At 44.9% G+C, this 13,154-nt stretch overlaps 1 protein-coding gene across 4 annotated transcripts in view; it reads left to right on the top strand.

The window, feature by feature from the left end:
• The window catches only part of add3a (adducin 3 (gamma) a), a 101,248-nt gene that overhangs the window by 61,663 nt on the left and 26,431 nt on the right, over positions 1–13,154 (top strand). For all 4 annotated transcript variants that reach the window (XM_083980693.1, XM_083980695.1, XM_083980696.1 and 1 more), the window contains one exon: positions 5,642–5,890. In XM_083980693.1, the coding sequence (XP_083836819.1) occupies positions 5,696–5,890 (195 nt within the window). In that variant the 5' untranslated portion in view covers positions 5,642–5,695. The remainder of the gene's footprint in view (positions 1–5,641; positions 5,891–13,154) is intronic.

The raw sequence follows: 13,154 nt of genomic DNA, 5'->3' as shown, positions 1-13,154 counted from the left end.
TCCTCTTTGGCTCTTATCTCTAATGTGTGCAACACTAGAGGCTCTATGTAAAGCAGGACAAAAGTGAGTGATTTGGACTCAGCTTTTCTTGACCATATTCGTAATTTCAAAGAAATCTAAATCAGATTTTGTGTGTTGCAACCTGCACGAGAAGCAGTTTCTCCACTGAAACAGGGTCGCACACAATAAGCAAACACGAGATCAGATGCTTCCATGTGCAAGTTACAAACAAAACAGTGGCAGCTGTCTGGAGAAGGGTCTTCCCTCGTCTCATGGTAAAGCCGCTGGAGGATCTGTAAGCTGCTGAGCATTTGGCTCCCCTTCCACGGCTGAATGTGTCGTGTAGTCATGTTGAGACACGCACACACCTACTCCTCTGTTTGCGTGTGCATGAGTTGCGCTCGCAGGGTTTACACTGCAGGTCACAGTGTGCGGATTTGTGTGTGTGTGTGTGTGTGCTCACTCTGCCACTTACAGCGTGTGTGGATATAATTAGCTCACGTACAGATTCTTTCCTGGTATTGTTGCTGTTGGGGTTGAAACACAACCCAAAAGGCTGTTTGTCTATTTTTAGGGGTGGCAGCTTGTGGAGAATCGAGCAGCCACGCTTTGAAGCTTCCTTCAGGCAAGATAACGATATGAGTGTCCCTGCCTGCAATATTAATCAGCATTATTGTGACTTTGTTTATGTTTGGTGTATTTTTCTGTGAAAGTTTGCACACGCCCGGGCTTCTTGTTTGTAATTTGAAGGACAGATAATGAACAATGAAGACACAGATAAAGTCAGAGAGAGCTGCAGCAAACCTGAGAGACAGGACCGGACAGAGAGATGCAGCCGCAGATACACCAGGCCACATGCGTCTCCTGATTAGCCAGTTGTCGTCAGACGAAGATGGAGAGTTGTGTTTCGTCTGAGCATCTGGCTCTCGTCCAGCTCCAAATGTCAGAGGACCGCTGAGGCATTATGGGGCCGCGAGCACCGCGTCTGCAACATATAGTGTAAGAGCTCCCGTGATGGAGATGAAGAAGGGAAAGTCATTCTGTCAGAGGGAAATGAAAGAGACTGGAGTGTGTCAGTGTTGCCTCACTGATGCCTCACATGACTTTGAAGTCATTTAATATGCAGTTTATGTCCTGACTTGTATGTAAACATCCTCAGCCTAAATGTGAAACACTTCGTTACGTCAGCACATAACTGCAAGCACGTGCCAGTCATTTTTAACCGGAATTTTCAATCAACAAGTATGTTAATTATCAATAATGTTGTGAGAATTTGTTTTTTTTAATTGAAAATATGTGGGGACTGTTGGTCAGTTTTGACATCGCATTGGACTTCAGACCAAATAATCAAGTAATGTTTTGGATCGACCATTAATGACAATAATCTAGGATGTATTTATTAATATTCCTCAATGATCCACTAACTGTATAAAACCCTGCAGAGATAAATCTGTGTCTCTCATGCCGGAGCAGTCTATTCTTCTCTTGGGGTTAAGGGCAGGTTAAATGGACATTAAATGTGCATGTGACTCGCACTATTCATCAGTAACTCCTAGTAACCAAAAACGCGTTAAACAGTCTTCAGTTTATTGCTGCGATTGGTTTTATGGCGCTCTTTACCGTTGACCGTGTATAGATGAGAAGGCTTTCATTGACAGCTTCCCCACAGATGAAGACGGCCTCTTGCCTGCAGAGCTGCTGAACATGGGAGGTAGGGGAGGGGGTTACTAAAGGTCATGGGGTGAGAGGTTGCGCTCACCTTGCCTCGAGCGGCGGTCGCAGTCTAGCGCCCCTCGGTAAACCCGGCCCGCCTCGCCATAATGGCGCTTAAATCAATCACGGTGCAGCGCTGTCTGTCCTCTAATGCCATCTCTTTAAAGAACAGCCATGTCTCAAATTTCCGGTCGGTCACTCAACTCGGTCTAATCTTCTGGCATTGTAGTGGAATGTGAATGTGTCCGAGTCAAGAAGCGTTTCAATGCATCGCAAATGAGCATCTGCTGTAAGGCATGAAATCTGAATTATAAACATTGATGCTGCACTGCAAAGATCAAGTTTCATTCTTACTCTGACTAATAGTACACAAACACACGCACACACCCCCCCCCCCCCCCACCCCCCCTCACCCTGCCAAACCTCCCAACCGTCGATCTCTCTGGATGTGACCAGACCAAGAGGGTTTGGGACGGGGACAATGATCTATTGAAAGAGACAGAGGAGCAGGGGAAGGGGTGGTGGGTGAGGGGGAGGGGGACCATGCTGGGAACGGCTGGAGTTGTGTGTCTTGTGACAGTGTGATGGGACGGTGGCCTGAGAGGGGAGGGTTCAGAGCTTGGAGGGGGGTGTGTGTGTGTGTGTGTAACTTTATTTTGGTGAGGCTACAGCTGTCGGACATGGCCACGCAGAATTCCTCTCATTCATCAGATTTCAGGCACGAGCTCCAACCGCCAAATCAACCTCTTAGATGTATTTCCAACTTTATGCTCCACGTTTCGTTTACTTTTAAAGAGTTTGGCAGCGGCTCATCCTGAAGTACAAGTTCAAACCACAGGCCTGCCCTCTGCTCATTACATGCTAACCTTCAGTTTCAGAGCACATCACCATACTGCTTCTCATTACCAAGCCAGTGTTTCACAGCGTGTCCAAGCCTTTGCTTTGTCCATACCTGCGCTGTGCACAACCTCTCTGTTAGCAGAGGAGTGCAGGCAGGCAGGCAGGCAGGCAGGCAGGAGGATGAATTCAATATCAGGTTACATAACTCTGCACTGCCCAGCTGCCTTCAATTAAAGAGGATTTTTCATGCGGCTTTTATCGGTTTCCATAGTATAAATCACAGCTTTAGCAGGGGGATCAGGTACAGAGCAAGAAGTTTCCTGTTGGTCTAGTGGAGTCCCTGCTTTACAGATAACACCATATAGGAAATGATGGATATTCAAATAGATATTTTGGCATTTACTGAAGCAAAGATATTGCAGTATTATTGCTGTACGTTTGTTTTTCTTTCTCCTACTTCCTGTGTTTTTTTTTTAAACTGTATGTCTGTGTCTTTCCCCATTTGCAAAAAAAGAAAGAAAGAAAACATGGAGAACATCTGCAAAGAGGGACGGAGTTTGCTCGTTCAAATTCCCAGCTGGGAAAAAGTGTGATACCACAAAACTGTGAGCGGGGCATTGAACACTGGGCAGTGGTTGTGTTGGAGTAAATCAAAGGCCTGAATACTGGATAACTCGACATCTGTTTAGAGATTTGTACTGGAACACATTAAATCACTTCCACCAGTTGAACTTAAATGGGCGATAGAAAGGGAAGTCAAATGTTGCTGCTGACTCTTGCATCTTTAGACTGGTGCAGCATAGATACAGTAAATGTCAAATCTCAGCAAAGAGGAGCAAGTGGCGAGAAATCCCACTGACCGCGCTCCGTGCCAGCGTCCCGCTTCATCAACTTGGAAGGATTTCTTTTAACTCGCTGTTTGTTTGGTCTGAGGACATTCCCTCTCTACGCTGAGCTGTGTCTTCTCTCCACTAATCTCAACCATCTTTTTAAGTGGCATTTGACCTGAATGAGTAGCTTAGCAGCGTGTGTCAGCCAGGCCCAATCACCTCTCCAACTCCCTGTTTCCCACCGCACAGCTGAAAGGGTTAAAAGGGGAGCGGGAGATGGTTCTGGCAGAGTGACCTCTAGATGTTTGGGCCCGCCTGCTGTTAGATGACCACTGGGCTTTTGAAGACAGAAAACAGCGGGATCCCTTTCTTAAACTCTTTCTTGATCTCTCTTTCTCTCCATCTCTGCTCTTCAAGCCAAGGCACCATCTGGTAGAGATCCCATAAGCCCCGCCCCTTCCTAATACACCACCAGCTTATGGGCCGCTACTGCGACTGCGGCCGTGCTGCAAGGGATCTTGGAAAATGCAGTTTTATATGAATTGAGATTTTTTACCTCCTCCAATGAGATTATGTGTCTGTCTCAAGTTTGTTGGCCAGTCTGCAGGAAAGTTCAATTAAAGCAGAAGTAAGCGGAATGTTTGTGTTAATATAAGTCTTAAATAGTTCTATCTTCCGACAGCAATCACTTATATAGAGTGTTTGGTCCGAAACACGGGTCTGTCAGTCACTCTGCTCTGCTGTAAGCCGAGGAGAAAACTTTCCTTGTATCCTACAACCTTTATCCAATGAGGAGAGAGAACGGCATAAAGGGGCGGTCCTCTCTGTGTGTGCAGCCAAGGGATGCGCATGAATGTGGTGACGTAGGGACGAGGGCGGGGACTGCTAACTCCATCAGCTGACAGGAAGTTAGCCAAAACCACCGGATCGCTTACTTCTGCTTTAACATGTTCTTTGCTCAAGTGAAGGTCCACGATTTTATTTGAATGATACTGCTGCACTTAAAATCAGTCTCTTCTAGATCGCACTGCATTGTGTTTTTATCTCTAAGTCAGTTCTCTCATAAACTTAGTAAACTTTGGCGTATTTTCAAATGTATTTCCCTCTGCTTTTATTGGCCTTGTCCCTTGGCCAGACATCAAGGCATTTAGCAGGTCAACCGCACTTGTTGGTTATACTCGAACAATTCTTGCATCCTGAAAAGTGTTTGTTGTTGTGCCAGCTGACCTGAGAGTGAATGGGGGGAGTGAAGTACCCTACCAGTCAAGGCGGCTCCTGTCCTCCTCTCTCTGGCTTTGTCAGGTGACCTGTCACTGTGACCTGGCTATTGCCTACGTGCAGTTGTGTCCACATTAGTGAAGACTTCTTCACTGAAGGCTTTGTTGTTTGCATGGAAGTTGTTTTAAGTAGAAATAAATACACATTGTAAAGCTTTAAAGGGATAGTTCACCCAAAATTCAAACTCATTATCTACTCACCCTCATGTTGACTAAGAGCTGTGAGAAGTTTCAGAGTCCTCCGTACCTTCTCTGAGTTACGGGGGGGTCCGCGTAGCAGTATTTGTCCATATAATGGTTGTCAATGGATACCAACTTTCTTCGTCCAAAAAGACTCCAAAAAACATCCAAATACCTCCATACTGCTCGTCTGTAATGTCCCTCTTGTATTGAAGCCCCGACATGAGAAATTGTTCCGCCGGTCAGTGCAAAAAACGCGAGATTTGCACTGACACAGGAAGAGCAGTGAACTGAGACACTGGGAGCTTCCGCTACAAACAAGCTTAAAATATAGACTTATTTAATTTTTTTCAGAACAATTTCTCATGTCGGGGCTTCAATACAAGAGGGACATTACAGACAAGCAGCATGGAGGTATTTGGATGTTTTTTGGTGTGTCTTTTTGGACGAAGAAAGTTGGTATCCATTGACAACCATTATATGGACAAATACTGCTGCGCGCACCACACCGTAACTCAGAGAAGGAACGGAGGACTCAGAAAATTCTCACAGCCCTTAGTCGACATGAGGGTGAGTAGATAATGAGTTTGAAATTTGAATTTTGGGTGAACTATCCCTTTAATACCATTTTACTTTTGCCCATTGTTTTGAGTGAATTTGAATCTGACTGAATCCTTATCAGCTCGCTTCTCTCTGAATCAACTTGTGCTATAAAACATGCCCATGTTTTTTTTTTTTTTAATCATGGTATGCCTTGACTTGTTTTCTAACACCTCCACCTCTCTGGTTTCTTCCCGTCAGGTGAGAGTCAGCGCGGCAGCCCTAGTGAGGTGAGCAGAGTGAGGAGACACAGGCATGAGCGCGGAGAACCATCAAGGGGTGGTGACCACCCCTCCCCCACCCGGAGGAGGAACCAAGGAGCGCTACTTTGACCGGGTCAATGTCAACGATCCAGAGTACATCAGGGCCAGGAACATGTCACCTGACCTCCGGCAGGACTTCAACGTTTTGGAGCAGAAGAAACGTGTCACACAGATACTACAGAGCCCCGTAAGTTTGACCTGTCCAGAGAGAGTATTTATAACCAAACAGGGAGTTGCTTCTTATCTTGAGCAATTTTAGGGTTCAAAGTTGGGCAAGAACTTCAAATGTTGGCTGATTACCTTTGAAAGTGGCTGTGATTACTACCAGCTCCTAGGAGAGTCTTGTGTACAGATGCAGGTGCATAATCTCCACACACATCGCAACACAATGAGTCCTGTTTAGGGAAATGAAAGTCAAAATGCTTTCTCATTTGCATATTTTATTGGATAGAGCTCAGACAGTCCGGACGGGTTGATGGGTCTGATCACAGAGCAGATGAGTTTGTGGAACTGAAAGCTCTGGGCTGTGCAGGGGAGTGGTGGTCAGCAAGGCCACAGCATGAAGCTGCTGAGATTACATCCAGTCTCAGACCTTTCTGTTTGAAATTTGCATATTCTGCTCATGTCTGTGTTTGATTTTTTTTTTACCTGCAGATGTAAACAGGAGTAAATGCGCCACATGTCTAGGTTGTTTCCCAACTGTTAATAAATGCATGATGGAGTTAGGCTATAGGTTCCCACATGTCTGAACAGTCTTATTCAATTGTTGGATGAGTGGAAAACGAGCAGTTAGAAAAAGAGGAGGGGTGTTATTCTTATTAGATGTCACGTGAGTCATGTGAGTTATCAAGATTTCAAAAGACCCAATGGAGAACTTGTGGCAAGCAAAGAACTTTTCACCCCACTGACTAACAGTTTGGGTAATCAGTTCCCATTTTTTCGCTTTCTGTCCGTTATCATCATTTTCCACCCGAGTGATTTGTAAAGAAGCCACAGCAGCGGGTGCATCGCATGTGTCATTGTGCTTCTGTTAATGTTGTGACATTGGCCACAGTAACTCAGCAGTCAGCAGGCGGCTGAAACCCTAATATAACCAACCACCACCGGTCCAGCTGCCACGCCCTCACATAGTCTGACTGACTGCAGATGCTCTCCAAGTGGCCTCCAGGCCAGCGGCTCTCATCCTGGCTCAGGTTTTGCTGCAGTAAACAACTTGGAGAGCACGGAACAAATTTCAGCCGACAAGTACCGTTGCTCATTTCAAAGCTCGTTCTGTTTCCCTGCCGGGCTGAATTCTTGAGAATTACTGTCACTCTGCTGGTCGCACATGATAGATGCTTTGAAAGGTACAGTTAGAGGGGTTGAGCCTCATTGGGACCACACATACTAATTATTTAGGCACTTAAATTTACTGTAAAGGCAAATTATGGTGCGATTGTGTCTTTGCTGTAGGTTTTGTTGTTTGCTGCAACCTCAGCCAGGATCTGAAGGCAGAGCAAAGACTATGATCATAACAGGGAGGAGTTCAAAGAGGCACAAGCTATTGCAGCAGTTATACACAACAATGTCTGGCTAGAAGCACATCATATAGCCCTGATTTCAAGATTTATTGAATATTTTTCATCAGTTTGTCTCCTCTTCGGCCCTGAATGCACCTGCAGGTGTCTCAGGAGCTCTTCCCCCAATGCTTCTAATAATAGTCAGACACAAAGTAAAGCTCGTGTTGAGACAGCACACTGTTGCTCTTTGTGTTGTGCCCTTTGAACAGTTGCATCACCTTGTGTGGAGATTTTTACAACAAGCCCCCAGGCCTTTCAGCATTAGGGATATTTACTGTGCGCTGTTGACACAAGGTTGGCCTCTGACTGAAGTGCTCCTCTCTGTTTACAGTGGGATCTTACCTGTGGCACTGTGAGGTGTGTGCGTACGTGTCTGTATTTGTAGTTGTGAACTTAGAGTGACACACACACTTTGAAGGTTTTAGAGGCAGCAGTGACAGATTTATGACAAAGTTAGATCAAGTATAAGGTTAGATGTTACTGAGGTAATGAATGTCCTGAATGCACGTAGGGTAATACAAGCCTGGAAGAGTGTGTGCATGACTGTATGTGTGTGTGTCTGTGTGTGTGTGTGTGTGTGTGTGTGTGTGTGTGTGTGACTGATATTGGGTAGTGGCTGCTCTGTGGCTTGGCCCGTTCTATTTTTTAGCTTTAAATGTGATCCACATTCTGCACATGCCCATGGTTTTCTTGGCCCGCCGCGTTTTGTGCCAGATGTCTGGAAGGGCAGGAGCATAGTGCTGCCGATGCAGGTTTCCACTTGATACTCTGTCCTTGTGTGTGTGTGTGTGTATGTATGTATGTGTGTGTGATTAAGTACCGTAGGCACAGTTAGGGGTGAGCAAATGAGTGAGTAGAATTAAGGGCCTCCATCGAGCGCCTCGGCCCGACCACCACTGGGATGTTTTGTGGTGAGTCCGGCACTAAGAGGGTGGATGCAGACATTTGGAAACGATGTTTGGGTGCAGGTCGGATTCAGTCGCGTCTGCCTATTGACGCGAAACCACACGTGTAATCAGGGTGCACGGGCTGTGTCCATGGCAACAACAACAACAACAACTGCGTGACAGGGTAACACAAACTCAGTGCTTCAGATTACACTCACACTGTGTGGAGCTCAGGTCAGGTTCAGACAGAGCTCTGTGGCCTGACACACCTGGCCAGTGGCCACACTTTATCCTTATCAGCATGAGTCCAGAGAGGGAGCAGTCTGACCTGAGCCTGACAACAGCAGCGTGAGGCAGCGGCAGAGACTTGTCAGACATTTCAGGTTTTGTCATCATCACACATTTTGTCTTTGCATTGTCACACTGTTGTAAGATGGCTGGCTAGTTTTGAGTTGTAGAACAAGCTGACCACAGACTCTAGTCTACTCTGTGTGTGTCTCGTTCTGGTTGGTACTCATGTCATAGTGTCTTACAATATCCAAAATTGAAATGAGATTTCAAATTTCATTTAAGAAATGTAATTCAGGAAATCATCACTTTATTAAATCTCATTATAGCCACTTCAATTAATCATTTATACTGAGAATAGATTAAAGGAATAGTTCACTCATTATCTACTCACCCTCATGTGGACTAAGGGCTGGGAGAAGTTTCAGAGTCCTCCGTGGCTTCTCTGAGTTACAGGGGGTCTCGGCGTAGCAGTGCATGTCCATATAACGGTTGCAAATGGATACCAACTGTCTTCGTAACAAAAAGGCACACCAAAAAACATCCAAATACCTCCATGCTGCTCGTATGTGATGTCCGTCTTGTACTGAAGCCCTGAAATGCGAAATTGTTCCGAAAAAAATGAAATAAGTCTATATTTCAAGCTCGTTTGCAGCGGAAGCTCCTCTTCCTGGTCCGTCCAAATCTCGCGAGATTTGGAGACCTTGCGAGACCCCCTGTAACTCAGAGAGTCTTTTAAGTGACTGAGTGTAGTTCGTAGCGCATCAGTTGGCTGGAAACACAGCTCACAGCGATGGGTGCGTGTGTGTGTGATGCATCTGCATACCTTTGGTTTCAACTCATTCAGGTTGTTTGTTATGACTTGTGTTAACTGTTATTTCACCAGTTGGTGGAAGCAGCATTAATAACCACTACACCACTCTGCTTGTTGCTCTGTGTGTGTGTTATAATTGTGGTTGTCTAGTTTGATGTGGTTTTGGGGGTGGGCTCCCAGTAACAGGTGGCTCCCAGCGGGCCCCAGAGCATTTGCAGCCCTCACATCATGTTGGCTTCTCTGTGTGGTCATGTAGTCATATTCAGCTACAACAACAACAACAATAACATGTGCGTGTGAGCAGCTGGACGGGGACACGTGTGCTCCTTCCCCATCCTCTCTCTCTCTCTCTCTCTCTCCTGTCATTTCTCTTTCTTCTCCACCCTTCTCAGTCCATCGCTCTCGTGTTCAGCTATACAACAAAAACAACACAATATGCCTGTCACCAGCTGGATGTCCACACACAAGCCTCTCTCTCTCTCTCTGTCCCTCCCCCTCTCTCTCTCTCTGTCTCTGTTTGTTTTGATTCCAGTGTTATGTTACCCGCGGCAGCTCCAGATTACATGTTTTCTAGCGCTCAGATGGCAGGCTGTATTTAAAGTCGGACCAATATAGAGCAGGCGGGACTGCATCAACCCAGCTCTGACTTCATCCACTCACATCATTCATGCAGCCGTGTTTACCTTAAGCAATCAGTCTACAGCTGAACCTTCAACCCTTTCAATGTCTTTTTTTTATTTTTTTACCATGTAGTCCCTTCCAGGTTGAGTCTCAGGTGACATAAAGTATGTAACAAATGAGAATGACTTAATTAAGTATTAAACTAATTAATTAAATACATCCTACACAGACAGTTAATACATTCACTGTATACAACCATCATTCTGATCACATTTTTCTACTGAAGGCAGGAAGTGTTTTCAACTATTATAGGAAATAATAAAACAAAAGGCTCATGATTTTGGATGTGGTTAGTAATATTTAGAATTCCTACAGAAGGAAATCATGTTTGTGGAAACATTTTTCCCTTAGTAAGCTTCTGGTTAATCAATCAGCTTCAATATCAGTTTTTTTTTCTTTTTCTTTTCCATTTAAATGTATGGAGGCGGAAGAAAGAGGAGGTGGAGTAGAGAAGGTCTGTTATGTAAGACATGAAATTTGCCGTGAATGTGGTCTGTCAGACACACTGAGGCAGTTCTCTGTTGCTTTTCATCAGCAAGGAGCTTGGACATAGACGCTGACTGTAAATCCAAGTTTCATTATGTCACGATGGATAAATCACAATATTAATTTGTTAGTGCTAAATTCTGCGGTTAAGACTCCCTCTCCTCTGCATTTCTCTGTAACTGCTGCTAACTGGGTTGCCGTGCCTCTATTTGCGACCCTAAATCTCACCAGGTCAGAAACCCTCAGAAGCTTGAGATTGAATTAGATGAAATTGAATTTGAGTTGTGCCTCCACATGCTGCTTCTATTTTCTGCGTCTCCGCTCATCTTGGTCTCTCCCCTGCTATTAGGTTTTCCTCTCCTCTCCTTCTCCAGTGTGTGGCACAGTTTGCTCATCATCCACAGAAATGATTTACTTAGTGGTAAATTTACTCAGTTTCATTTGCAGTAGACCTGTGGTTTTCAGGGGAAGTGCACATTTTCTCCTCTTCCCTCCCACTTGCCAGAAAACACAAGTGGATAATTTATGGTGCTCTGGCAGGTTCTATTGAGAGCCCCCTCGTGTGAGACAAATGTCATGGCTGCCTTCTTTTATGTCCTTCCTTTTTCTTTTTTTGAAGTCCCGAAGGCTATTTTGATAGAACATTAGTGGTTGAACTCGCTCCAGAGACTTTTTAATTCCACTGTCTTTCCTCTCAGAGCCCGTGTTTAACTTTGGCATTTCACGACAACTCCTCAAGCAGTGGAGTAGTTGCCCCCAGGATTAGAGGGCAACAGGCTGAAATCTTACTAAGTCCACTTTAGCTCATGTGCAACCTTGAATGGATACGCCGCAAGACAGAAGAACACTCATGGTACTTAAGATACAAGACCTAAACCAGTTTCAACATCCGGTAACCGAAATCAGAAATGAGACAGAGTCACTAAACAAAAAAAAAGTCTATAGAAAGATTTCTTGTTGAAAATGGTTGATGAACATATTTGCAAGTGGAGATGTGCCAATCCAATAATAAAGGGGAACTATGTAAGTCCAATTGCTTTTCTGCTGTTTTGCCAACCCTCCTCCCGGCCATGTGCATTTGTGTTCAACAAAGCCAGCGAGAAATCAATCAATAGAGCAGCACATAATGTTATATAGCGTGTAACACGTTATACACGTTACGATGTGTATATTTGTGTAGTCTTATCTGTTATAAACAAGAGGTCACAGGTTACGGAGCCCATTTGTGTCGCAGTGCCGCCGAGATGAGAGCTGGGACACCAGGGCGGTTGGTTTGTGGCAACTCCCTTGGCAATTCTCCCTTGTAACAAATTACAAGTCAGTTATCTAACCATCACAATTACTCCAAAGCTGTTTAATTAAGGTAAAAATGTAGCATAGTTCCTCTTTAAGTGGATCGTGATGTGACCAATACGCATCATCACAGTTTCACTTTTACTCAATTCTGGCCTCACGTTATCAAAACAAATATTCCAAAGACCTCCACTCTGTGCAGTACAATGAGGCTAAATTTAGCAGCACATTCTAGCTCTTGTATTGACACACAGGATATAGTGAATCCTGTGAATATACTGTTATATTCACTCACTGACAGAGTTGTCTTTATGTCCTGACGCATTTTCCTGTCAGTTTTAAATAATGCAGTCATTGTAAATGATCTCCCGTGCTCAGCCTCTCCTGAACCTTCTGTCAGGGTGAACAAGTGCATCTCTCAAGAAAAAGGGGCAGAGAGTTTATGCAGAGTAGAGAGATGTTGCAGCCGGTGTCGGGGACCAATTTCACTGACGCACTGTGAGGTTGGGTGGGGAGGGGGAGAGGTGGCGATCAATAGCATTGGCAAACTCACAGGCAGGCACTCTCCTACTTTGTAACACTATCGTGTTGGCAGTTTGAAAGAGCAGCATTGTGCTGACAACCGTGGAGGCTGTGACTGAAACTGCAGGACCCACCTGGCCTGTGTGTGTTTTTGTCTTTTTAGTACAATGTGTGAGTGTGTGAATGTTTATTTTTCTGTTTTCATAGTTGCAGTCTGTCCATATTAAGCATGTTTGAAGAGGTTTTATTCAGTCTCATGGGTGGTTACTCGTTAACTTTACATCAGCCAGTTGAGATGAATGAAATTAATCAAGACAACTTTAAAAAACAGGTCACTATTTTCCTCCTGGTGAGCTGTGAAACAGTTTTGTTTGACTGGACACACGCTTCAGCTTTGCTCTGACAAAGTTATAGAAGGTCCTGTCTTCCTTTCCCACACAACGACATGCAGCAGTTTCAGTGTCACCTGAATCTACAACAATAACTGCAGCAGAAACAAGGGAATCGAAACAAAGGGAACTTCTCTGGAAGTCCGATGACACAAGTTCTTGGAAATCTAGAAACACCCTGTTACTGTAAGAGGGCAGTGAAACGTTTCTATTGTCCCTCAAAGGACGTGAATCAGATGAGCTATAATGCATGTGAAAAAGTCTTTTTGTTTCCCATCCGCCCAGAGGCAAAGGACGTAAGTGGTCCCGTTATGACGTCTCTAGGTAATCCTGACTATGGAGTCTGTCTGCAGATCACTGAGGAATTGGACAAGCTCCGCTCTACGCGTCAACTTAATACTCTGAGGACCACCACAGTTCCACTTTGAAAGATTATCTTCTGCCATTTTGGAGCACTCAGGGAGACACTTCCTCATTTCTCTGATGGGATCACAGCTTTTCCTTCACTCTGAGGATGGCATGGGAAGACGAT

The sequence above is a fragment of the Trachurus trachurus genome, assembly GCF_905171665.1.
Source record: "Trachurus trachurus genome assembly, chromosome: 1".
In the NCBI taxonomy this organism is placed as follows: domain Eukaryota; kingdom Metazoa; phylum Chordata; class Actinopteri; order Carangiformes; family Carangidae; genus Trachurus; species Trachurus trachurus.
The sequence above is the reverse complement of the archived record's forward strand: the minus strand, read 5'-3'. Positions and strand labels throughout refer to the sequence as shown.